Source organism: Pteropus vampyrus, unplaced genomic scaffold (assembly GCF_000151845.1).
Source record: "Pteropus vampyrus isolate Shadow unplaced genomic scaffold, Pvam_2.0 Scaffold335, whole genome shotgun sequence".
NCBI lineage: Eukaryota > Metazoa > Chordata > Mammalia > Chiroptera > Pteropodidae > Pteropus > Pteropus vampyrus.
The window spans coordinates 1,059,217-1,084,298 of NW_011889116.1; the positions used below are offsets into that span (position 1 = coordinate 1,059,217).

General features: G+C 36.7%; 1 protein-coding gene and 1 pseudogene across 3 annotated transcripts in view; one reads left to right on the forward strand and one right to left on the reverse strand.

Annotated features, from left to right (window-relative positions):
* The window catches only part of TENM1 (teneurin transmembrane protein 1), a 745,224-nt gene that overhangs the window by 561,170 nt on the left and 158,972 nt on the right, over nt 1-25,082 (forward strand). For all 3 annotated transcript variants that reach the window (XM_011378218.2, XM_011378219.2, XM_011378220.2), the window contains exons 19-20: nt 14,189-14,332; nt 21,232-21,481. In XM_011378218.2, the coding sequence (XP_011376520.1) occupies nt 14,189-14,332; nt 21,232-21,481 (394 nt within the window). The remainder of the gene's footprint in view (nt 1-14,188; nt 14,333-21,231; nt 21,482-25,082) is intronic.
* On the reverse strand, nt 24,756-24,874 carry LOC111730785 (annotated as a pseudogene).

The window sequence follows — 25,082 nt, forward strand, 5'->3', positions numbered from 1 at the left end:
GAGGCTTGAGGCTACCTGCCAGTTGACTGTAAGGCTCAGCTGCTGAAAGAGCTTTGAGCAGTACACGAGTTGAGTGAGGAGGGGTCCCAAAGAGTCACCAGGGTGGGGCGAGTGGAGTTCTCCAGGTTAATGCAGATTCAGGTTTTATATGAGTGCTGAGCCTGGAGCCACTCACAACAGTCTGAGAGCTTACTGAGGCCAGCTGGCAACCACTTTGTGCCCATAGACCTCTGAGAGTTGTACAAGAAAGGCTACAGTGTGTGTTGGATCTGGTTGCCCACCACTGAAACTGCCTCTGGCAGCATATAAGCTTAGGCTGGCTTCTTTTGCTGCTGAAAGAGTCTCCTTCTGTGTGGGGGGCGGGACTGGTTCTCTGGCTATGGAGAGTTCCTCTGGTCATGGTGCAAATTGTGGGGGACAGGGTTCCAGAGAGTCACCAGGGTAAAGAAAGCAGATTTCACCAAGCCAATGCAAATTTAGATTTGGCCGTGTTAGGGGGAGGGCTCAACACAGGAATGATGGCACCCACATGTAGTCTGCTTGGAGGAAGGCTCAACACAGAAACAATGGTTGCTGTCCCTCTAGCCCTCGCCCTGAAATGCACAACTCAGTCTTTCCATGTATGTCTCTGGTGCCTCCTGAGTTGCCGTCCCTCCACCAGAGCCCAGGGTGAGGGCTTGCGAGCAAATGAGTCTGTGCAAAGGTCCTTTAAGAGGACATCTGGGTTTCTTGCAGGCTTCCATCTCACTCTGATGGGCGGAATTCTTGCAGACTTCCATTTCACTCTGATGGGCGGAATTCTCACTTATTTTCAGAACCAGATTTTGTGGGGACACCTCTTCTGAACACTGGAACCCTGGACTGTGGAGTTCCAGTGTAGGGCTGGGGTCCCTTGCTTTTCCAGGAAGACCTCCCCAGTGAAGATATCCCTCACAATGCTCAACTGCCACACATGGGTGTAGGGCCAACCCATTTCACATCTCTGCCCCTCCTACCAGTCCCGATGCGGCCTCTTCTTTAAATCCTTAGTTATAGGATTTCTGTTTGGCTAGTCTTCAAATGGTTTTCCAGGTTAATTGTCCTATAATTTAGTTGTAATTGTAATGCAGTCATGGGAAGAGGTAAGCACAGCGTTTACCTACTCCACCATCTTGCCTGGAACTTGATGCATAAGAATTTGAAAACTATTGGTAAGATGATACACTCAAGAGAAAGAAAAATTAAATCACTTACCAAACCATATAAATTATTTTCTAAGTCAACATTTATGACTCTTCTTACCTCCCAGTCCCCTCTACCAATTCATGTCAGGGAATTATGGAGCTATCTCTTTAAGATTGAGTGACCATATGATTTATTATTCAAACCAAGATGGTTTTCAGAGTAAAAGAGAATGCTGTTCATAATTACATCAAAACGACAACATAACTAGGTACTATATTTGACCAGCCAGTGATAATTCTACTTCAAAGCCATCCATAGCTTCTAGTCATTATCTCTTTAATTTGGAGCAAAAAAAAAAAAAAAAAAAGGTTATTTCTTTAGCATTTCAGAATTGTGAGTCTTTATCTTAATAACTATGATCTAGCGTAGTGGAGAAAAGCACTTACTAAAGAGTCACTGGATTTGAGCTCTGGTTCTGCCACTTATTAAGCAAATGACCTTGGACTAATCACATTACCTCTCTGAGTCTATCATCTTACCTATCAAATTACAGCAAATATGTCTTCCTCATGAGTTTTTGTGAGTGATCAAATCAGGTAATATACACAAAAATGTATTTAAATGTTAATTGTTATACAAATGTGAGGTGATTTTTTTTAGGAGACTATAAATGAAAGTTCCAGAAGATATGTAACCCTTCAAAGTATGGCCTTTCTCACATGACAAATTACCCTGCCCTGTGTAATATCCATTGCATCTACAGTGTTTAGCAGATCACCTGCCTGGCACATAGAGCAGCTCAGTGAACATTTGCTGAGTCATTAGATAACAGCCCTTTCTTTTCATTACAATATTGCATCACTTTAATCAATCACACTGTTTCAAAGAATAATCAGTCTGTTTTCAAAGTAAATCTATTTTCTCAAACATCCCCAAAGAAAAACACCAAAATACTGCTAAAAAATACTAATCTTTTGTTTTATTTTGTATGGAGTGTGAGGAGGAGTTAAGGGTTGTTCTTCATTTGTTTTTGATGCACTAGGGAGAAACTGACTCTCGAGCCATCCTGATCTTCTTTAAAACTCTGAAAGATACCAAGCCTCAAGGTCTTCCTTGTACATATGCTGTTTTCTCTGCCTAGAATGCTCTTCCCTATACTTCATAAGATAAACCCCTTTTGTATAAAAAAGCTTTTCATTGCCTCTCCATTCCAACTTAAATTCTCTTGTTCCACTCTGTCATAATATTCTGCATTTTCCCATATATCACAATTTGTGTGTGTATTATTTGCTTTTGTTTTATATTTGTTCTTGTCACTAGAATGTGAGCTCCACTGAGAAGAGAGCTACCTTGCTCTGTCCTCTTCATTTTAATATGCCCAGTGCCAGACAGCAGGAGGTACCTATTAAATATTGAATATGTTTTGCATGAGTGAACAAACAAATGAATAAGGACAGAGTCTAAGTTTGACTCCTTGACTATGAAATTGAACAATATGGTTTTGAACTGTGCAGGCTTACTTATAAGCAGATTTTCTTTCAATAAACACTGTAATTATATTTTCTCTTCCTTATGATCTTCTTAATAACATTTTCTTCTCTAACTTACCTAATTGTAAAACTACAGTATATAATATATATAAGATATAAAATATATCTTAATTGGCTGTTTATGTTATCAGTAAGGCTTTCGGTTGGTCAACAGTAGGCTATTAGTAGTTAAGTTTTGGGGGAGTCAAATAATATACTCAGATTTTTCAACTGCACAGGGATTTATCACCTCTAACCCCCATGTGGTTCAAGGGTCAGCTGTATAATGGGTCTGGCAAAAGAGAGGAGGATGTTGTCCAGATACACAAAGGTATTCACAAATGTAGATGTAAGCCAATATGTCACGATGCCTTCAGTAACACATGAGTCGTCTAGGTCCCAGGCTCACTTTTATGCAGCTAGGCATGGACGAAGAAGCCAGAAAAAAAAACTCATATTAGATTTCAGAGTATAGGACCATTTGGCAGAAGTGAAGGAGTAAAGGAGTGATTACCTCATTTCAGGACACATTTTATCTTTCTTACCTGTACTTTATCTTCATCCAGCTATCTCATTTTTAGCACTAAATGTTTAAATCTTATTTTTTTAAACTGCTTGGGTGCAGATCCTAAGTAAAGTATTACCAAATCAAATCCAGCGATTCATTCAAAAGATGATACATCATAACCAAGTAGAGTTTATTTTAGGACCACAAAGACAGTTCAACATTAGGACATCTATTTTTATAATGTACCACCTTTAATTGAGTGAAAGAGAAAACTATGTGACTATTTCCGTAAGTGTTGAAACAGAACTTGATAAAAATTCATCACCTGATTCTGACACTCTTACTAATCCAAGAATAATAAATAGATAAATAAAACTTTCCAGGACTCTGGGCAGTGTGTCAAATGGAGGAGCCTCTGGGGTCATCCTAATTTATGATAAATCACTAGAGAATAAGAAAAGATAAAAGTTCTGGGAGCAGGTATCTGTTCTCAGTAGATAGCATTTGTCTACATAGTCTTGATCTGTTGTTTCCAGGGCACACATTTGGTTTTTTAGATCTTTTGTTTTTTGTTTTGTTACTGTTTTGCATTAAAAAATGGGAAATTTTTTTAATTAAGTATATTAGGGTAACATTGGTCAATACAATTGTATAATTTTCAGGTGTACATTATAATTTGACATCTGTATGTTCTATTGTGTGTCCACCACCCAAAGTCCAGTTTCTTTCAGCTATCATATATTTGATCCCTTTTACCCACTTCGCCCTCCCCCTACCTCCCTATATTTGACCCCTTTTATTCCATCTACCTACCCACTCCTCCCCCACCCCACTAGTAAACACTAGTCTATAGTACTCTGGTAACCACTAGCCTATAGTCCGTGTCCATGAGTCTCTGCTTGCTTGTCCTGTTCATTTGTTGCTGTTAGGTTTATATCCCACATATAAGTGATATCAGGTGATTTTCAACTTTTTCTGTCTGGCTTATTCCGCTTAGCATGATTATCTTGAGGTCCAGTTATGTTGACGCAAATGGCAGTATTTTATCTCTTCTTATGGCTGAATAATATTCCATTGTATATATATACCACAGCTTCTTTATCCAGTCATCTATCGTAGGACACTTCAGTTGCTTCCACGTCCTGGCCACTCTGAATAATGCTGCTATGAACATTGATGTGAAAATATCTTTTCAGATATGAGTTTGCAAGTCTTTGGGGTAAATACCCAGGAGAGGGATTGCTGGATCATATGGTAGATTAATTCTTAGTTTTTCGAGGAACCTCCATACTGTTTTCCATAGTGGCTGTACCATTTTGCAGTCCCACCAGCAGTGTATGAGAGTTCTTTTTTCTCTGTATCCTCTGCAACATTTGTTAATAACTTGTCCTGTTGATTATAGCCATTCTAACAAGTGTGAGATGGTATCTCACTGTGGTTTTGATTTGCATTTCCCTACTAGCTAGTGATGTTGAGCACCTTTTCATATATTTGTTGGCCATTTGTATGTCCTCTAAAGAGAAGTGTCTGTACAGACCTCCACCCATTTTTTGATTGGACCATTTTTTTTTTGTATTTATTGAGCCATATGAGTTCTTTGTATATTTTGAATATTAACCTTTATCAGAGGTATTGCTTGCAAATATATTTCCCATTTGGATGGTTATCTCTTTACCTTGTTGATGGTTTCTTTTGCGGAGCAGAAGCTTTTTAGTTTGATGTAGTCTCATTCATTTATTTTAGCTTTTAATTCCCTTGCCTTTGAGGTCAAATTCATAAAATCCTCTTCAAGACCAACGTCCTTGAGTTTAATTCCTGTGTTTTCTTCTATGCATTGTATTGTTTCAGGTCTTATATTCAGGCACATAATCCATTTTGAGTTAATTTTGGTGTGTGATGATAGACAATAGTCTACTTTCATTCTTTTGCAGGAGGCTTTCCAGTTTTCCCAGCACCATTTATTGCAGAGGCTTTCCATTCTCCACTTTATGTTTTTGGCTTTTTGTCGAAAATTATTTGCCCATATAAATATGGGTTTACTTCTGAACTCTCGATTCTGTTCCACTGGTCCGTGGGTCTGTTTTGCTGACAATACTACACTGTTTTGATTACTGTCGCTTTGTAGTATAATTTGAAGTCAGGAAGAGTGATGCCTCCAGCCTCGTTCTTTTCTCTCAGGTTGGCTTTGGCAATTCGGGGTCTTTTGTGCTTCCATACAAATTTGATGATTTTTTTCTTCTATTTCTTTAAAAAATGCCAATGGGATCTTGATGGGGATTGCATTAAATCTGTATAATGCCTTAGGTAATATGGTCATTTTAACTATGTTGATTCTTCCAATCCAAGAAGACGGAATATCTTTTCATTTCTTTGTATCTTCTTCGATTTCTTTTAATAGGGTCTTGTTTTCATTATAGACGTCCTTCACATTTCATTAAATCTATTCCTATGTATTTTATTCTTTTTGTTGCAATTGCAAAAGGAATTATTTTTTCCACTTCATTTCTGACACTTCATTATTAAAGTGTAGGAGTGTTATGGATTTTTGAATGTCGACTTTGTATCCAGAAACTTTTCTGTATTTGCTTATTGTTTCTAGTAGTGTTCTTGTGGAGTCTTTAGGGATTTCTATATAGAGAATCATGTCATCCACAAATAGTGACAGTTTGACTTCTTCATTTCCTATTTGGATACCTTTTTATCTTTCCCTTGTCTGATTGCACTTTCTAGGACCTCCAATGTTATATTGAATAACAGTGGCAATAATGAACAGCCTTGCCTTGTTCCTGATCTTAGATGGAAGGTTTTTAGTTTTTCACCATTAAGTGTAATGAAGGCTGAGGGTTTGTCATATATGGCCTTTATTATTTGAAAGTACGTTCCTTCTATACCAATTTTGTGAGGTGTTTTGATCATAAACGGATGCTGTATCTTGTCGAAGCCTTTTTCTGCATTTCTTGATATGATCATATGATTCTTATTTTTTTAATTTGTTTATGTGGTGTATCGCATTAATCAGTTTGCGTATTTTGACCATCCTTGTGCCCCTGGGATGAAGCCAACTTGATCGTGGTGTATAATCTTTTTAATATGTTGCTGTATTCAGTTCGCTTGTATCTTATTTAGGATTTTTGCATCTGTGTTCATAAGAGATATTGGTGTGCAGTTTTCTTTTTCTGTGTTATCTTTACCAGGTTGTGGTGTCAGAGTAATACTGGCCTTATAAAATAAGTTGGGAAGTATTGCCTCCTCTTTGATTGTAGGGAAGAGTTTGAGGAGAATAGGTATTATATCTTCTTTGAATGTCTGGTAGAATTCACTGGTGAAGCCATCTGGTCCTGGACTTTTACTTTTTGGTAGGTTTTTTATGATTGTTTCAATTTCCGTACTGCAAATCGGTCTATTAAGATTTTACAGTTCTTCTAGATTCAGTCTAAGAAGGTTGTGTTCTTCTAAATACTGGTCCATTTCTTATAGATTATTAAATTTGGTGTTATATACTTTTTCATAGTGTTCTTGTATGATCCTTCATATTTCTGTGATGTCAGTCATAATTTCTCCTCTTTCATCCCTGACTTTCCTTATTTGTGTCCTTTCTCTTTTTTCTTTAGTGAGTCTAGCTAGGAGTTTGTCAATTTTATTAACCTTCTCAAAGAACCAACTCTTTGTTGTATTTATTTTTTCTATTGATTTTTGTTTTTAATTTCATTTATTTCTGCTCTAATTTTGATGATTTGTTTTTTTCTGCTGACTTTAGGCTTCATTTGTTCTTCCTTTTCTAGTTTTTTATGATGAAACATTAGATTGTTTATTTGGGCTCATTCTTGTTTGGGGAGATAGGCCTGTAAAGATATGGACTTTCCTCTTATGACTGCTTTTGCCATGTCCCAAAATATTTGATATGTTGTATTATCATTATCATTTGTTTCTATGTATCTCTTGATCTCTGTTTTTATTTCTTCTCTGACCCAGTTATTCTTCAGTAACATGTTGTTTAATCGCCATGTTTTTGTGGTTCTTCCTGATTTCTTTCTGCAGTTGATCTCTAGTTTCAAAGCATTATGATTGGAGAATATCGGTTGTGTGATTTCAACACTCATATTTGTTGAGGCTATGTCTGTTTCTCAGTATGTGTTCGATTCTTGAGAATGTTCCATGTGCACTAAAGAAGAATGTATAAGCAGCTGTTTTGGAATGGAAGACTCTATAAAAGTCAGTTATGTCCAGTTGGACTAAAGTGTCATTTATTGATGTGATTTCCTTATTGATTTTCTGTTTAGATGATCTGATCATATCCAACAGTGGGGTATTCAGTTCTTCTACTACGATAGAGTTTTGGTCTGTTTCTCCCTTTCGTTCTGTTAGTAATTGCTTAACATATTTTGGGGCTCCCAGATTGGGAGCATATATATTAATAAGTGTTAAGTGTTCTTGCTGCATGATTCCCTTTATCATTATGAAAAGAAAGAAAGTATCTTTCTTTTCTTTTTTTATTTTGAAGTCTATTTTGTCTAATATTAGTATTGCCACTCCTGCTTTTCTCTGAATGCCATTTGCTTGAAATATCATTTTCCACCCTTTCACTTGGAGTCTATATTTGTCTTTGGAGCTGAGATGTGTCTCTTGGAGGCAGCATATGGTTGGCTTTTGGGTTTTGATCCATTCTGCAACTCTGTTCCTTTTTATTGGTGAGTTCAGTCCATTTACATTTAGGGTAATTATTGAAATATGAGGTCTTCTTATAGCCATTTTATCTTTTGCTTTCTGGTAGCTCCGTGTTTCCATTGCCTCCTTGTCCATATGTTTCTGTTTTCTTAATTATGGTTGGCTTTTGGGAGTTTTCTCTCTGGTTCTCCTTATTTTATGTTATATACTTCAGTTCTGAATCTTTGGTGTGTGGTTACCTTTACGAATATGTAAAGGATAGTTATATAAATACAGTTGTCCTTTTTCTTCTGCGTGTGCTTTATCTCCATTCCCCTTTGTGAATTTGGATCTTTGAATCCTTCCCTTTTCAGTCATTGTTGTCTCAATTTGTCCCTATGTACGCAGAACGTTTATTATCATCTTCTTATAATAATTCACTTCTTATTATTTAAGGTATAATGCCCTGGTCTTAATAAGGGTTGCACTCCTCTGCTTCCATTTGCCTCATAGTCACTTTACTCCTAATTATGTATTTTTGTTGTTGTTGTTGTTGTTGTTGTTGTTATTTTGTTTTAGGTGAGCTGACCCCTTTCAGTATTTTCTGTAGTGCAGGCCTCGTAGTGGAGAATTCCCTCAATTCGTGTATGTCTGGAAAGGTCTTGATTTCTCATTCCTATCTAAAGGAGAAGTTAGCTGGATATATTATTCTAGGCTGGTAGTTCCTTTCACTTAATAGTTTAAATATTTGGTTCCCTTCCTTTCTGGCTTGTAAGGTCTGTGCTGAGAAGTCCGAGGATAATCTAATGGGTTTCCTTTATACGTTACCGTCTTCTTTTCCCTGGCTGCTCTGAGAATTCTGTCTTTGTCGTTGGTTTTCGATAACTTTAATACAATGTGTATTGGTGAAGATCTTTTTGGGTTGAGATAATTGGGTGTTCTGTTGACTTCTTGAATTCCAAGCTCCAGCTCATTCTTTAGATTTGGAAAATTCTCATCCACTATTTGTCTGAAAAATGCTTTCCAATCCCTGCTCCTTGTCCTCACCTTCGGTAATGCCCATTATTCTTATGTTTCCTCTCCTGATATTATCAGCTAGTTCTTGTATTTCTCTTACACTATTTTTCATTCTTTGGTTTCTCTCTTCTTCCTTCTGATTTATTTCTAGATCTCTGTCTTCGATATCACTGATCCTTATCTCCATTTGGTCGACTCTATTTCCCATGCTCGCTATTTCATTTTTCAACCCTTGCAGTGTGTTCTTCATCTCCAGAATATCTATTCTGTTCTTCTTGAGGGTTTCAATCTCTTTGCTCTGCTCACCTAGTTTTTTTTTTTTAATTCCTGAAATTGCTGATATGATTTATTTTGGATTTCATTGAGTTTTTTCAAAAGTGCCATCCTGAAGTCTGTCATTTATGTCGCATATTTCTATGTCTGTAAGCTTATTTTCTGGAAATTTTTCTCTTTCTTTCTGAGATGACTTGTCACCTCAATTGTTCATGGTGTTTAATGGACTATTTCTCTGCCTGGGTTTTAATGGAAGTGTATTCTGTTGTTTTTCCAGAAAGGTTTATTAAATAAAGGTCTTTCTTTAGCCTGCTGCAAAGAAGGCACTCTTTATTTGGTTTCTAGTAGGTGATGTCTAAGCCTCTTGGATCCCTAGCAGTTTTGGTAGCGTTTGCTCAGATTTCCCTGGGGCTCCATGGTGATCAGTCTCGAAGGGTATGGGGGATCGGCCTTCTGGTTGGGGTTTGGGGGCCATGGCTCTGCCATGGTTTTGCAACAGGGGCCAGTGAAAATCAGCTATTGTTTCTCTATGGTCCCGCCCCGCTTCTCTGCTTTCTGCCCTGATGGCTGGGCTCTCTTTTCTGCTGTGTACAAGCCCCAGCACTTCCAGGCAGGGTTGTTCAGGAAAGTCGCTGTGCCTTCATCCCTCCTCCTCCTCCTACAGGGAGCTCCAGCAACTGTGACAGGCAGCTTCTTTATTACTCCCAGTCCACCGCCAGACACCCGGGGTTCTGACCTGTGGTAGCTCTTATGCACAGATCCCATGCTCAGACGTACTGGTGTGGAGTTTTGGTGTTTTTCGTTGAGTTTTAGATGTTCGGTTTATTTTTGTTCCAAGGGAAAGGATCTAGGGATGTTTCTCACTCCGCCATGTTTCCACCGAATCAAGAATGGGAAATATTAATTGTTCTATTTAATGATTCCTTTCAGATAAGAAGGTTCTGATCTGGTTGTTAGTTACCTTTCAAAAGTCATAAAATTATTTTTGGATGTTCCTTGAGTTCATGAAGGTAACATGTAGATTTCTCACACTATCAGACTACTTTTAATTATATATTGCCTTCATAAATGCAACCATTATGAATTCTGAAGCCTTAGCCTGAAGCTGTTTAAAAATTATCTGCTTAATCTTGTCATATTTTACACATCAACTTCATTGCATAGCATCTTTACCTTGGCTACTTAATGTCAATCTTCTGTCTCAGCCTTTATAGGTTAATGTCATAGTCACTAAATTGGGTGTCAAGGGTACTGGGCCTTCTTACAGTCCCTACATCATACAAATGTTGCTGCTATGATAAGTGGAATGAATGTTCAGTTATTTTTCCAATTTCAAATGGCTTTGGGGGAGCAAGATGCAGTCTTTCTTTATAAGCTAGTGTAATATTTGCAAGATGACTAACAGTAAAGTCAGAAGTGCAATCCTGTGACCAGAAGAACAGAGTCCTCTGAAAATGTAACAGTCCTGTCTCCTTACTATTAAGGAACATTTCATTAATATCTCTTTGTGGAAGTGAGGGAGAGAATAAAGGAAGACAGAAATCCAGACAGAATTAAGTGTCACAAGGGACATGGTTCAGAGGAGATATTCTGCCATATCAATGACTTTTTCTCAACTGCCTTCCCAATAGATACATACTAGAATGGGACCCACTATGCCAGCCCCTAGGAAGTGTAGTCCAGGACCGCCCCCCCTCCCCAGCTATCTCTACTCACTTCCAGACTTACCTATATTCTCCAGCTCCTCTGAAATGTTGATGAATAATTATTTTGTCCTTCTTATTGCACTATTCTTCCTTGTCCCCACTCCAGAGCACCAGAGACTGAATCTGTGGCCTATTCCATGCTGTGCTGATGATCAAACGTGATAGTCAACAGGCTGAGTAGGAAATGGTAGTATCCCACCCTACTTATTTAACTGAGACTCAACTGTCACAATAACAGAGTGTAATGTCGGGGCTTAGTATTTTCAGTACCAGTCCTTGAGTAACCCTTTCCCCTCCATATTTAATTTTATGAAAAAGAGTAGGTGTTTAGTGCATTACAATCTGCTTCTGTGAGAGGAAATTTAGGTTGGTGCTATATTTGGAGAGCAGCTCAGCTACATGGGGTGAAATGTCTGCCTTCTCATAAACCAAATGCAAGTTCCAGGATTATGTTTAAGTGGGCTGCTGTCATAAAAAAATAAGCTTGTTTTATTACTCTGAGCAAAGAGCCACATACAAAAATACCCCAACACACAGCCAGTCTCATTAAAATCAATTAGAATTTTTAGACAAGTCTTAAGTAATATTTATAACTTTGTTAGTTCATAAAGCTTTCTCAGGAGAAAGTAAATCTAATATAAAATAAAGGGAACTTATTAAGTGGCTGCCTTGTTGCTATTTGCTATGACTAGGGGAAAATAATATAATTGTGGAGTTTGCAGCCAATGTACTTTTTTTGTTGTGGACTAGAAGGGAATTCAGAGAGCAGAAATGAGGAGGTGAAAAGAGTATGTCTCATTATCATTGCATCGAGAACTCTTTAACTGATATTTTATGCAAGCGTTTCCTGCCACAGAGTTGAGAGAATCTTTAACTGTTACTGAGAGTAAAAAAGCAGGCTCCAAACCATCACTGGAGGACACCAGGGTATACTACTTATTTACAAAACTACAGAGTCACCTTCCAGAGAAGGGATTATAGGGGAGCTCACCAGGCTTACAATGTACAAAAGTCAGATCCTGGCAGTAGTAGGGAAGATGTTGGTTTAAAGGAAACTTGTAATCACTGTCGTTGTGACTATTTATTAATCAAGACATAAAAATGTTGGCAAGAGAAGCAGAAATGGTGTTATTCTACATACCAATATGGCCATATGTGTGCTTTCTCACCACTTGATTTTTCCAACATGAGGTACAGTGCTCTCTTTGATTTTTAGGTTTGATCCTCAGCTTGAACTGATCAAATGCAATCTTTAAAGAACGCACTTTAAAATCATAGACTGTTAGTGCTAAAAGGGGATCATAAGAATTATCTAGTACGGAGGTCTTTGATCTGAGATCTCTATTTCAGGATGTCAGTGAAATCCTCCCTCCAGAATTATATACAAAATTTTGTGTGCATATGCAATTATCTAAGAAGATCCACAACTTTTATCAAATTCATAATAAAAGGTTTTCTGACCCAAAAGGGTCTAAGAACCACCAATTCTAGTCTATCTTCTGCCCCTCCCCATTATTTTTCCAGTAAAGAACATGACTCCCAGAGATGGATAATAATTTTCCTGAGACCACACAGGTAAGGTAGCTAATGGCAGATGCAAAAGTTGAAGTGTTTCCTGACTCTGAAACCAACTCTTTCCACTATACCAGAGTTGTTTTAGCAAGCACCAGGCTATGATAAGATATCGAGGAAATTTTAGCCTGCAATGACTTGTGCCATGAGTGTAACCTGGACTAGATTACCTTTGAGATCCTTTTCATCACTGAAAATCTGTGTCTCTCTACTTATCTTAATAGAGAACAGCATTGACGCAGATAATCTGAAACTAATTTCCATTCGTGATTAGTCTTTCCCACTCCCCATTTATCTGCCTTGCTAATAATAGTAAAAGGAGTTTGCATTCCATGAGCCTTCACTAGCTGAACAAAATGTGGGACCTTTCTAAGCATGGGCCCGTGTGAGACTGCAGAAGTCACATACCCGTGAAAATGACCCTAATCCCTATTAAAGCTTTGCTGGAGTGGAGGACAAAGAGAAGCCAGTGTGTGATTTAAAACTGGCCACAGATGATCCACAAAGTTAGAGTTGTATATTCATAATCATTAGAACTTTTTAGCTTATCTGTGCATGTGTTCACACACACATATACATATGAACACATAATCAGTTTGAATAAAAATACCATCTTTTCCCTTTATCTGATGCCACAAACCAAAACTAGTTTGCTTTAATTTTTCATCTTAAGACCTATCGTGCTGGCATTATTTAAGTACACATTTTCATTACCAGTTTTCATAACCAAATGATAAAAGAAGAAATGAGATCTCCAGGGGCATTTAAAGAGTTAGATCGAAGCTGGTACTTAAATGCAATGGCAGACAACCAGCTAGGGATATTTTAAACTGCCAGAAAGGGGGAAAGAACCTTAGGGGTATGCAGTGTAATGAGTCAATAGTCTAAGTTTTTGAACATTATAAGGGCAAAAAGCATTTTAAATTCGAGAATCAGAAATCTGGAGTTCCAACACGTAAGCAGGTTTACCTGCTGAGGCAATGGCTGGGACCCGATATACTTGAGCTACACATATTTCAGTAGAGCAGAGGTACCCAAGCTACCATGTTCCTCACTTTCCATTTTAGTGGCTTACCGGGGTTCCAAGTTTAATGCACAACATCTGTGCTTCATAAGCGATGGAGCCAAATGTTGGGTGACGTCCTGTTGGTTAGCTATATGCAGAAACCAAAACATAATGTGCACAAATGGAATTTACACTAGCAGCACTTGAAACACTTTAAGTGAACTCAGACAAACTAAAGGCCAACTAGTGCAGGAGAAAATATAATGAGGCAATTCAATTTTTATGAGTCTCATTTGTGGTCAATTGTATAAGTGACCCAGTACCTCAAAGCCAGCTTCCTAAATGCATTTTGCATTCTGGAGAGATAAGAAACCAACTCTTCCCACATTTCTACAAAAGTAAAGAAAGAAATTATGTCACCACAGCTTCAGCCTTCAGAGAGCTTATTTCTTAAGTTTTACAACACAGACTGCAACTCAAAAGCCCAGTCTAAAGCTTAATGTCTATAAATATATGGTACATACCTAATGAAAGCACTCATTCACTCATTCATATATTCATCCAATATGTACTAACAGATCACTTTTGAATGCCCAATGCTATGTTAGATGTTATGCTGTACTGTGCTAAGAGAAAGACATTTGCAGTCAAACTTCAACCCAAATCAGAATTCAGTAGTAAATGCAATGTCCACAGAATTTTCAATCTGTACAAAAATGAAGCAAATATTTTAAAATTTCCTAATGTGTCATTAACTCTTTCTTTGCAGTATCTGTGGGTTATGAATATGAAACCTGCCCTGACTTTATTCTCTGGGAGAAAAGGACAGTCATCTTACAAGGTTTTGAGATGGATGCTTCTAATCTAGGAGGCTGGTCGTTGAATAAGCATCATATTCTAAATCTTCAAAGTGGTAAGCAACTTTTAAAATATTAATACCTTTTCTTAATGTTATATATATATATATATACACACATATATATATATACATATATATATATGCATATGTAATACATATTCATTGCAGAATTTTGGAAAATTACAAAGAAAATATTACCTGTAAGTCCACCACCTGGAGATGACCACATTAGTATATTTCCTTTCAAATACAATAATCTGATTTCCAATCAGTGCTAGAACAGCGAGACCTCTTTATCACGAAGTTATATGAAAGTGGGTTTTATTATCATTATTGTTCTATTCCAGGTGATTAAGCAGTTTATGTGATATTGTAACCAATTTTTTAAAAGTAGAATAATAACTGACATATTTCATGTAATCTAAGCCACCATCAATTATAAGTACACCATTATTTTATGAAAAGTGCTACCAGTTAAAATATAACATGCATTGGTTGTAAGATACATACTTATTTCAGAGATGTTAAAATGTAAAGCAAAACATACACCTTAGAATTAATGAATCATCCACGTAATTTTCAAAGGGCTTTAGTGAACTCTGACCTATTTTAAACACAGCAGCCCTATAATGTGGTATTAATCCCATTTAAATGATCAAGAATCTGAGGCTCAATGGCCACATGACCCAACATTGCACAGTTAGTAAGTGGCTAGGATTGTGTGCTCTTTCTCCTACACCATAGTTGTTTATCCACATAAAAATCAATATATCCAATAAGAAGCTAAGAATAAAGGGACAATATGGGTAAAAGAAGAGAAGAGGTAGGAGGAATACAGGGGAAGCAAGTGAGAGTCTGGGGAAAGAGTGCAGTCCTGACTTCACTTAGTTTTAATACTTCTAAGTCTTGGACTTAGGAAAAGAAGAAAAAGCATTAAGAATAAGACATTCTCATCTTCAGGCTTTGCCTTCTTTGAACCACATTTCCTGCTATCTCTTTCTCTTAGTTTGTAATATAAATTTTAAATAAGTCAGGAGAATGGACTATAGGTGGCTTTTGAGCTCATGTGTCTCTCAAATAAACTGATTTTGCGACTTGGTCATAAATGCTTCATCCCACTTCTTCCACCTCCTTTTGCATACTCCTGAGAAACCAATCATTGGTGTTTCCATCCAGCTTTCATTTGAACATCTGCTGTGAAATCATATTTCTTTTCATCTAAAGAGGCAGATTCTGAGAAGCCTTTAGTAGAACATGTACTTTAGGTATTTTGTCCAGGATTGGGGAGGTGAATGTATTGAGGCAGCTACACTCTTTCATTCAGCCATCCTTGTATCCATCTTACCTTTGTGGAACAGCTAGCTAATGTCCATTACCTGGTAACGCTATGAACTGACCAAGGCTAAGAAATCCCTTTTATAATCACATCTATGATCTTACTTCATTCACAGGATTGTTAGATTAGCTGAGCCAAACAACCACATAGGCTGAGAAATTTTGATTGGCAAAACTAATTAGGTTTGCTTCAATCATAAAATGAGACTGCCTACCATAGTCCCAGTGTGAGATCCTGAAGATGAATGAGTCTATTGCTATATGCCTCTGCTATACTTCCTTCTCCACTTTCAAGGAGGATTCTAAATTCCATTTCAGCATGTTTACTTTTTAAAAACAAAGATTCAGGAACAGATATAAAATGTCAACTTTTTTCCATTGTCAGAAGGAGAATCAGAGTTTTAAAAGTATAAAAATGAAAGGGCAGATGTCACTTATTAAATTATTAGGGGTTTTGTTTTGATTTGAAAGAGTTTGACATTTTAAGCAGCCATTTCTTTTCTACTCACTTTTATTGGCTTGTATGGATTGTCTCTTTCAAAGGCCTGTCATTGACATTAAACACAAAGTGGAAAATGACCTCAGTAGAGTCAGCCCCCAGCTGTGTGCTACCAGTCCTGTATCCTCTTACCATTTGCTTCACACAGGCTTAAAAATTTAAAACAGAGGGGAGCCATTTAGAAAATTGGCTTTGCTTCCCCCCGCCCCATTTCTGCAAATGTTTTCTACAGCCCTTATTTGCCAATAATTAGTTTTTAGATAACAACTACCAAATTATTCTGAGAATCTTTTTAGCAACTTTATTGAAGTTTAATTTATACATCATAAACTTCACACATTTTAAGTGTACACTTCACTGATTTTTAGTAAATTGTAGAGTTGCGCAACCATCACTACACAGTTTTAGAAGATTCTAATAACCCCAGAAAGATCATTTGTGCTCAACCCAGCCCCACTAATTCTACTTTCTCTTTCTGAGAATTTTATATTGAGAAAGAAACCTTACTTTAGATAGTTTTTTTAAAGGAATATTTGTGCATTTTATCATCTCATTTGTATGCACATTGTATTTCTAACCAAGAACTGATCACACTTTCCAGGAACAGATCCGAAGCCAGCTCTGCCACTGCCTTTCAGCCTGACCTTGGACATGAACACCTCTCTTGGGACATTTTCAAAGTCTACATCCCATCAACAAAAGCAGTTTTAGAAGGAGGAATAAGTGTGAGGGAGCAGCTTTGGGAAGGGACCAATTTAGAAAGCAATGCTCTTTCCCCCTCAGGTCAGACAGTCTTTTCTGACTGATTAAGGCAAGAGCAATATCTCTCCAAATTCCCCCATTTCTCTTCTTCCTTGTAAAAGCCTAACTCTTTAGGCATCCTACTTTTTTATCTGAGACAGATAGCAGATTAGAAACAAGAATCTACACCCAGTTTTCTCTCTCTGGTTAAAAAGACACCTGTAATTAGATTGGATGTCTGCTGTCATTCAATTTTTCAGTCATTCTTTGGTTCCATAATCATTATGAAGTGGGTAGTTTCTAGTAGGCAGTGTTTTCAGACCATTTGTCATTTCAGTTACAGCAATTATATTTACCTGACAATTAACCATTGGTTGCTGAGAATTGTTTCCAAATATTATGCCTGATATATATAGATGGTTCCTACTTTCACTGAAATAAAGAAACACCAGAACTTGTGTTTTTCAATTTTATGCCTTAAAAATACATCTTCTTACCGATTACATAGTTCATATTCATTCCTCTTAAGATAAATCAGCTTTTTTAATTATGTGAAATAAAAATGCGTACATGAATCATCTATTACAGAGTAAACTATTTATTATAGTATATATTTATAGCAAGCATATTCTCTAGTATTTCCTGCCAGTTGAGTGTTAAAAATTATTAAAAAGAACAATCCAGAGTACTAATTGGATACTGTCATCTGTCTGACATGGATGAAGAATTTCCTTTAACTTGGTCTCCGAGATAGGCCAGTAGTTTGTCCACAAATGGTTTTCCTGGGAGAGGAAGTAAATTTTCATTGATCACACTAGAATGTCTTCCAGTTTGTGTTTATATCCTCTCAGTCAAGTCCTAAGAGAAATATGTATTATGTTCCTTATTCGTAAGTCAGAAAAATGGTTTCTTCTTTGAAATCAACATGAAACACTGCTCACTGGCTTCCAAGGGGAATTTTTATTTCAAACTTATTTATAAGCTTCAAAAGAAGTTCTGAGCAAGGTAGTAGGAGGATATGAGCAGTGCATTTAAAAGTATTCTTAACTTATTATACCACAGATTTGGCTTTGGGGGCAAAAAATGGGGGAAACAGAGGAGAAAATATGCAGTAAGCTATTAACAAGACACCCAATCCTTAGCAGGAAGTTGGCTTTCATGTAAATAATATGCGTTGTCCTAGGATCATTTGATTCTGTTTCAAAATGAGTATGTGTGGCAGAATAAACTGGAAGGGAGGCAGCAGTAATTGATCAAGAGCAATATTACAAAGCCAACCTTTTGCAGAAGAATTGATTTTTAAATCATTGTTGCTAGGTGGTATGCCCTGGTTCTATGTAGGAAGATTAAACGAATTCTTGAAACAACAAAAACATCCTTCAAAATGATCTATTTTTCCAGGGCAATAGAAAAAGGGTTTGCCCATTTTTGTTTCGATTGCTTCAGCTTTAAATAGGAATGGTAATTTCAGTATACGGGCACTTTAGTACCTTGAATGAAAGTAAGACATCAATTGTTGAGATGTAATCAGAAAATACATTACCTTACGTTTTATTTCCTTTAATCATTCTTCTCCTTTGTTGGAGTGCTGGGCTTTCTAATAAAAAAGAGAATTTTAGAATCACAGGCTTAGAAGAATGGTTTAGAATAGCCATCTTTAGTTTTTAAATTGCCAGGAGCCTGATAATAACATGTCGTTTTGAAAGTAATTGTTAATTATACCATTATATTGATATTAAAAAATGGATATCTACCTGTGAAAATAGATGTTAATAGTAAATTTGGTTTTTCTAAGCCAATAATTGGAAATATTTTTGAATAATATACCCTATAGTGCATTACTGAAATACTGACATGCTAAATAATTGGTTTCCTTATTTATTAGAGAACATACCATAATCTCATTGGTAGGATATTCAGTTAGTGATCATCAGGATATTTCTTTTCAATGATGTTGTACAACTGTCATTCCAGTTCTTATTCACTTCCTCTCAATTCATTTAAATTACAGTATTGATCACACTGTAATTAGGTGTTTTGGGGGAATGAGATTCAGTCCTATTAATCTTACTTAATTAGCTATTCTAAATCTTAAGAAACTTTTGTATTGCCTAGTAAATTATTAATAAAATTTATAAGAAAGTAGTGTTCTTCAAGATATCTCATAGTTCTGCAATAAAAGGCCAATTTATTGGGACATAAACTCATAACTGCTCCTACAGATCATATGTTGAAAAAATAACTAGAAATCACCTTAGGAGGGAAACTAAAAATACTTAGATTTGAAATCCAAAGGCTCTGTGATGTATGGGATTTCTGTTTTCTAGAAGGTCCCTGCTAAGTACATATTTGGTGTTATCGTGCCGTATCTGTTTTACCTTCTTTATTTTTGCCAACACTCTTCCTATCTCACAATAATCAATAGTTTCCATTATAGGACCATGAGACCAAAATGTTTAGGAAGAGTAAAAGGCAGTTCAAGGAGAAAGATAGCAGATGTCATGGGATTAAAATCAGACTGTACAAGATAACTTTATTCGTTCATTTACTATCAGTTACTTCAGTCTGGCACATTGGCCTGCCTCTCACAGTATGGATGATTTACCTGCCCTGGCTCATTCTGGGCAGACCTGAGCTATTTATTTAGCACAGCAGTACCTGTTCCTTGGATTATCTGCCCAGGTGCAGCAGGTTTGCAAAATAACTAGAAGTTGGACACAGAAACTACAAGAGACTCAAAGCCTCTTTTCAACATTTACTGAGTACTTATAATGACTTGGGCACAGGGATTGCCACTAAAATGCAGAAAAGAATAAGACAGAGTGTCTGCCTTCAAGAAACTCATGTTCTAATGGGGAAGATAGAGAAGTAATGAAAACTGCATCATACAGTATGGTAAGTGTAATGATAGAGCTATGGAAAATAAACTGTGGGCACACAGGGGAAGGAGTAACTAATTCTGCCTGGACAGAGCATTGGGGAACAACTGAGCTAAGTTGTAAAAGATAGGTAAGATTTCCCCAAGCAGACAAGATGAAGAGGGCATTTAAGAGAGAGAGAATAGCATGTACAAAAGCAGAGAGGAATGTAATTATGTGAGAGTGATTATAAATAGTTCACTGTAGCTAAAACTCAGGATACAAATGAGAGGGCAATAAAAGAGGAGACTGAAGAAGTAAGCAACAGTCAAATCATGGAAGACTTTGTATGCCTTAATAATAAGGAACATGCCCCTTATCACATAAAGGATATGGAGCTATTGAAAGGATTTAAGCCACAGATTGAAATGATCTCTATGGCAGGAGTGTGGATAGTGGTTTAGAGAAAGGTATACATGGAGACCAAGAAGTTAAGACAAACTGATCTAAAGCAGTAGTGGTAATAGTGGAGATGACAAAACTGGTTCAATATATTTTAGAAGATAGACTCAATGGAAGTTTAGTAATTAGATCTACAGAATAAAAGAAAGAAGGGCCTACATTTCCAACTTAGATAAAAACACGTGTGGTAATGCCACTCATGAGTTGGGAACACAGGAAGAAGAGCAGGCTTAGATAAAGAGTGCAGAAAAATGATGAGTTCAGTTTCAAATTTGTTGAGTTTGAGGTACCTGTGGAGATCCAAGTAAAGAGATATAGCAGGAAATTGCTTGTTGGGTGAGAACTGTGGACAGGAGACAATTTTAGCATATAGAGATGGGAGTTAAGGCTGAGAGATTGTATAAGATTACCCAAAGAGAATGACTGCACAGTATTTTCCAGCATTTTCATAAGTCAGTACCTCTGTTTCTTTTGGAACATAGTGAGATATGGTCCAAAAGAGTGGAAAATTCAAGTCCCTTTCTTATATTTTTGAAGTACATTCTAGCAGTATGATTTCTTTTCATAGAAGTAGATTACCTTCCTGATTGTGTTTTGCTAAGGATAATATTAAAATTGACTGATATTCCGTTTTCAGGAACCAGTTGCATAGTGAGGGTAATTTGAAATCAGGCAAGTATGTACCAGGCATCAAGAGAGAGTCAGCCAGAGATGAAAAATAAGCCACAGGTGATTCAAAGCCCAAAATAAAAGAGACATCATTAAAAGTCATCAAATGCTTTATCGAGGCACTTAGAATTAGCATTAAAGGGACTAGTTATATTACCCCATTTCACAGAAGGACAGACTTAGGCAAAGCATTATGCTACTAATTTTTGTGACTATGCAGTTAAACAAAACCAAGATCAGTGTGTTTCACTCTCAAGTTCTTTTACATCAGGACAAACCTCCTTCCTGCTATGAACAATGAGAGAGAAATTAAAATGTCACTGAGAATATTGTGTGGTAATTATTTTTGTTTTATTCTCTCTTTTTTTTTTTTTTGTCTTTGGATCTAGGAATCATACATAAAGGGAACGGAGAAAATATGTTTATTTCCCAGCAGCCCCCAGTCATATCAACTATAATGGGTAATGGACACCAACGGAGTGTAGCCTGTACCAACTGCAATGGCCCAGCCTACAACAACAAACTCTTTGCTCCTGTTGCCTTAGCTTCTGGCCCTGATGGTAGTGTGTATGTTGGCGACTTCAATTTTGTAAGACGAATATTTCCCTCAGGAAACTCTGTTAGTATTTTGGAACTAAGGTAAGTCTCCTCTAATCTCTATGTGTTTAGCAAATTAGGAAAAACATGAAGAGAAAGGCATTGTCAGAGGTTGCAGAACATACAGTTACCCACATTGTAGCACTGAGCTAAGATGCAGAAATTAGGGAAGAAGGACAGAGGTCAACATGGCTACTCTTCCTAATTGAAGTAAACTTTGAGCTCTGCTTTGGAGAACCAGGAAGTGTTGGCATCCGTATGTGTGGCTTTTCCTGTGTACATTGCTATCACTGACATAGATCTCAATACTTCCAAGTGCTCAGGTAAGTCACTCAACCCCTGCTGGCTACCACAAAGACTGATCAAAAATATCTCTCATTCTAGCAGGTAGAGGTATTGCCAGATCCAAAAAGCTAAACTTTCAAAGTTCTTCAGGTTCAATCTTCGGAAGTGGTCACTTTATAAAAAAGAAAATGGAAGTCTCTGCGTGGAGTAATAAGGAAGGATGAGTTTTTTACCCTTATAAGCTCTATCCCAATGGAAAAAAATGATTAAAGCATTCATCTTTAGATTTTCTCTATTCTAGGAATTTTCTTGAGAAGTACAAAGTTTTTTGACATACTGTGAAAGGAATTCATATCTTTTGGTATTTAATGTTCTGAAGTTACACAAAGATTAAACTAAGTAGATCATGGTTTAATCAGCTTTATTTCTCCCTTTCTGGGGCTATATTACACAAATATATGCCTTTTGGAATCCTAGAAAAGGAAAGCATTTACTAGCATCACAGCAGGGATAGACAGACCTGTGTCCTCTCCCGCGGCTAAATTAGTACAGCTTCTAATTGGTTGTGGCAGCTTTATCCCTGAGACATGCCTTTGGAACATTAGGCTGAAGATGTCTTTGTTCTAGAAGATTTTAATGTTATAATATATTTTGATCCTATAAAGTAGTCCGTAAAACAATTGTTGCCTGTCATCACCTCATCGACCTGAAAAACAGTGGCTGAGAGAAGAGAGACACTGAAGGAGCAAGTTGTCCATATAGAGCACAGTCAAGGGCACTCAAGACATGAAAAGTCAGGTCACTTTCATTTAACATTTATGTTCACACACCAGAGTGGAAATTTGAATGCATTTGGACATTCCTTGAAATTTTCCAGATTTTTGTGCTTGCTTTGGAATCTACTTCTTTTTTTCTCAGAATAAGTTAGTCCTTTACACCTAGCTAGAGAAATCCTGTAGTCTCATGCCCTCATCTACTTTTCACATTAATTCACCTGTTCTAATACATTTATTTTTTCTTTAATTTTTATTTTATATTAGTTTCAGGTATACAGTACATTGGTTAGACATTTATATAGTATATAAAGTGATCCTCCCTATTACTCTATCATCCATCAGGCTCTACATATAGCCATTACAATACTGACTGCATTCTCTATGCCGTGCTCCCCATCCCCGTGACCATCTATCAACTACTAATTTGTGCTTCTTTAACCCTTCGCCCCTTTCTCCCAGTCCCCCAATCCCACTCCCCTCTGGCTGTCACCAGATTGTCCTTTGTATTTGCGAGTTGGTTTTTGATTAGTTTGTTCTTTCTATTCTTTTGATTCTGCATATAAGTGAAATCATATGATATTTATCTTTCTCTGTCTGACATTTCATTTAACATAATACCCTCAAGGTCCACCCATGTCATTGCAAATGGTCAAATTTTATTTTTTTATGGCTGAGCAATATTCCATTGTATACATAAACATCTTTATTTAATCATCTGTTCACAGGCATTGAGGTTGCTTCCATATCTTGGCAATTGTAAATAGTTCTGCTGTGAACATAGGGATGCATAGATCTTTATAAGTTAATTAGTGTTTTGGCTTTCTTTGGATAAATATCCAGAAATGCAATTACTGAGTCAAAAGCTATATACATATTTAATTTTTGAAGGAATCTAGTGTTTTGGTTTTCTTTGGATAAATATCCAGAAATGCAACTACTGAATCAAAAGCTATATACATTTTTAATTTTTCAAGGAAACTCCACACTGTGTTCCATAGTGGTAATAGCATTTTGCAATCCCACCAACAAACAGTGTATGAGGATTTCTTTTTCTCCACATCCTCGTCATGCTGGCAGATGTGAGATGATATCTCATTGTGGTTTTAATTTCCATTTCTCTGATGATTACTAAGGTTGGGTATCTTTTCATATGTCTATTGACCATCTGTATTTCCTCTTTGGAGAAATACCTATTCAGGTATTCTGCCCATTTTTTAATTGGATTGTTTGTTTTTTTGTTGTTCAGTTGTATGAGTTCATTATAAATTTTAGATATTAACCCCTTATCAGATGTATCAAGGGCGAATATATTCTTCTATTCATCAGATTTTCTTTTCATTTTGTTGATGGTTTCCTTTGCTGTGCAAAAACATTTTAGTTTGATATAGTCCCATTTATTTCTTTTTTCTTTCATTTCCTTTGCCCGAGAAGATATAGCAGAAAAAAAATTACTATTAGCAAGTCAGAGTTTACTGCCTATGTTTTCTTCTAGGAGATTTATGGTTTCAGGTCTTACATTTAAGTCTTTAATCCATTTGAGTTTATCCTTATATATGGTGTAAGAAGGTGGTCCAATTTCTATTTTTAATGCATCCATCCAGTTTTCCCAACACCATTTGTTGAAGAGATTGCCTTCACTCCATCGTCTTTCTTGCCTACTTTGTCATAGACTAAAAGACCACAAAGGCATGAGTTTATTTCTGGGCTCTCTATTCTGTTCCATTGAACTATGTATATGTTTTTATACCAGTTCCATGCTGTTTTGTTTTCTATAGCCTCGTAGAGTAGTTTGACATCAGGTAGGATGATAGCTCCAACTTTGTTCTTCTTTCTCAAGATTGTTGACTATTCAAAGTCTTCTATGATTCCATATAAATTTTCAGATTATTTATTTTATTTCTCTGAAAATTACCATTGGCATTTTGATAGGGATTGCATTGAATCTGTATAGATTGCTCTGAGTGATATGGCCATTTTAATTATTTTAATTCTTCCTACTCATGGAACAGTATATACTTCTATTTATTTGTATCTCCTTCAATTTCTTTTTCCAATGACTTATAATTTTCTGAGAATAGGCCTTTTACCTCTTTGGTTAATTTGATTTCTAGGTATTTTGTTCTTTTTGATGCAATCGTAAATGGGATTGTTTTATTAATTTCTCTCATTTTTCTTTTTAGACGAGGCAACCCTTGGTTGACCTCACAGATTGCAAGGACCTTGTCAGTTTACAATCTCTTATTTTTTATTTTTTATGCCTAAAGCACCTGGTCTTTGTAGGTGGTCTCCTATCCAAGTACCAACCCGGCCCAACCCTGCTTAGCTTCCAAGATCAGATAGGATCCGGCACATTCAGGGTGGCATGGCTTTAGACTAATTTCTCTTTCTGATAGATAGTTAATTATTGGTGTATAAAAATGCAACCAAAAGTTGGGAAGATGGTGGACTAGGTAAAAGCAGGGTTCATCTCCTCCCATGACTGCATGGAAATTACAACCAAATTATAAAATAAGCAACGTGGAGATTCGCCTAAAGTCCAGCTGATCATAACACCTACGTCTGATAATATATAGGAGACACAT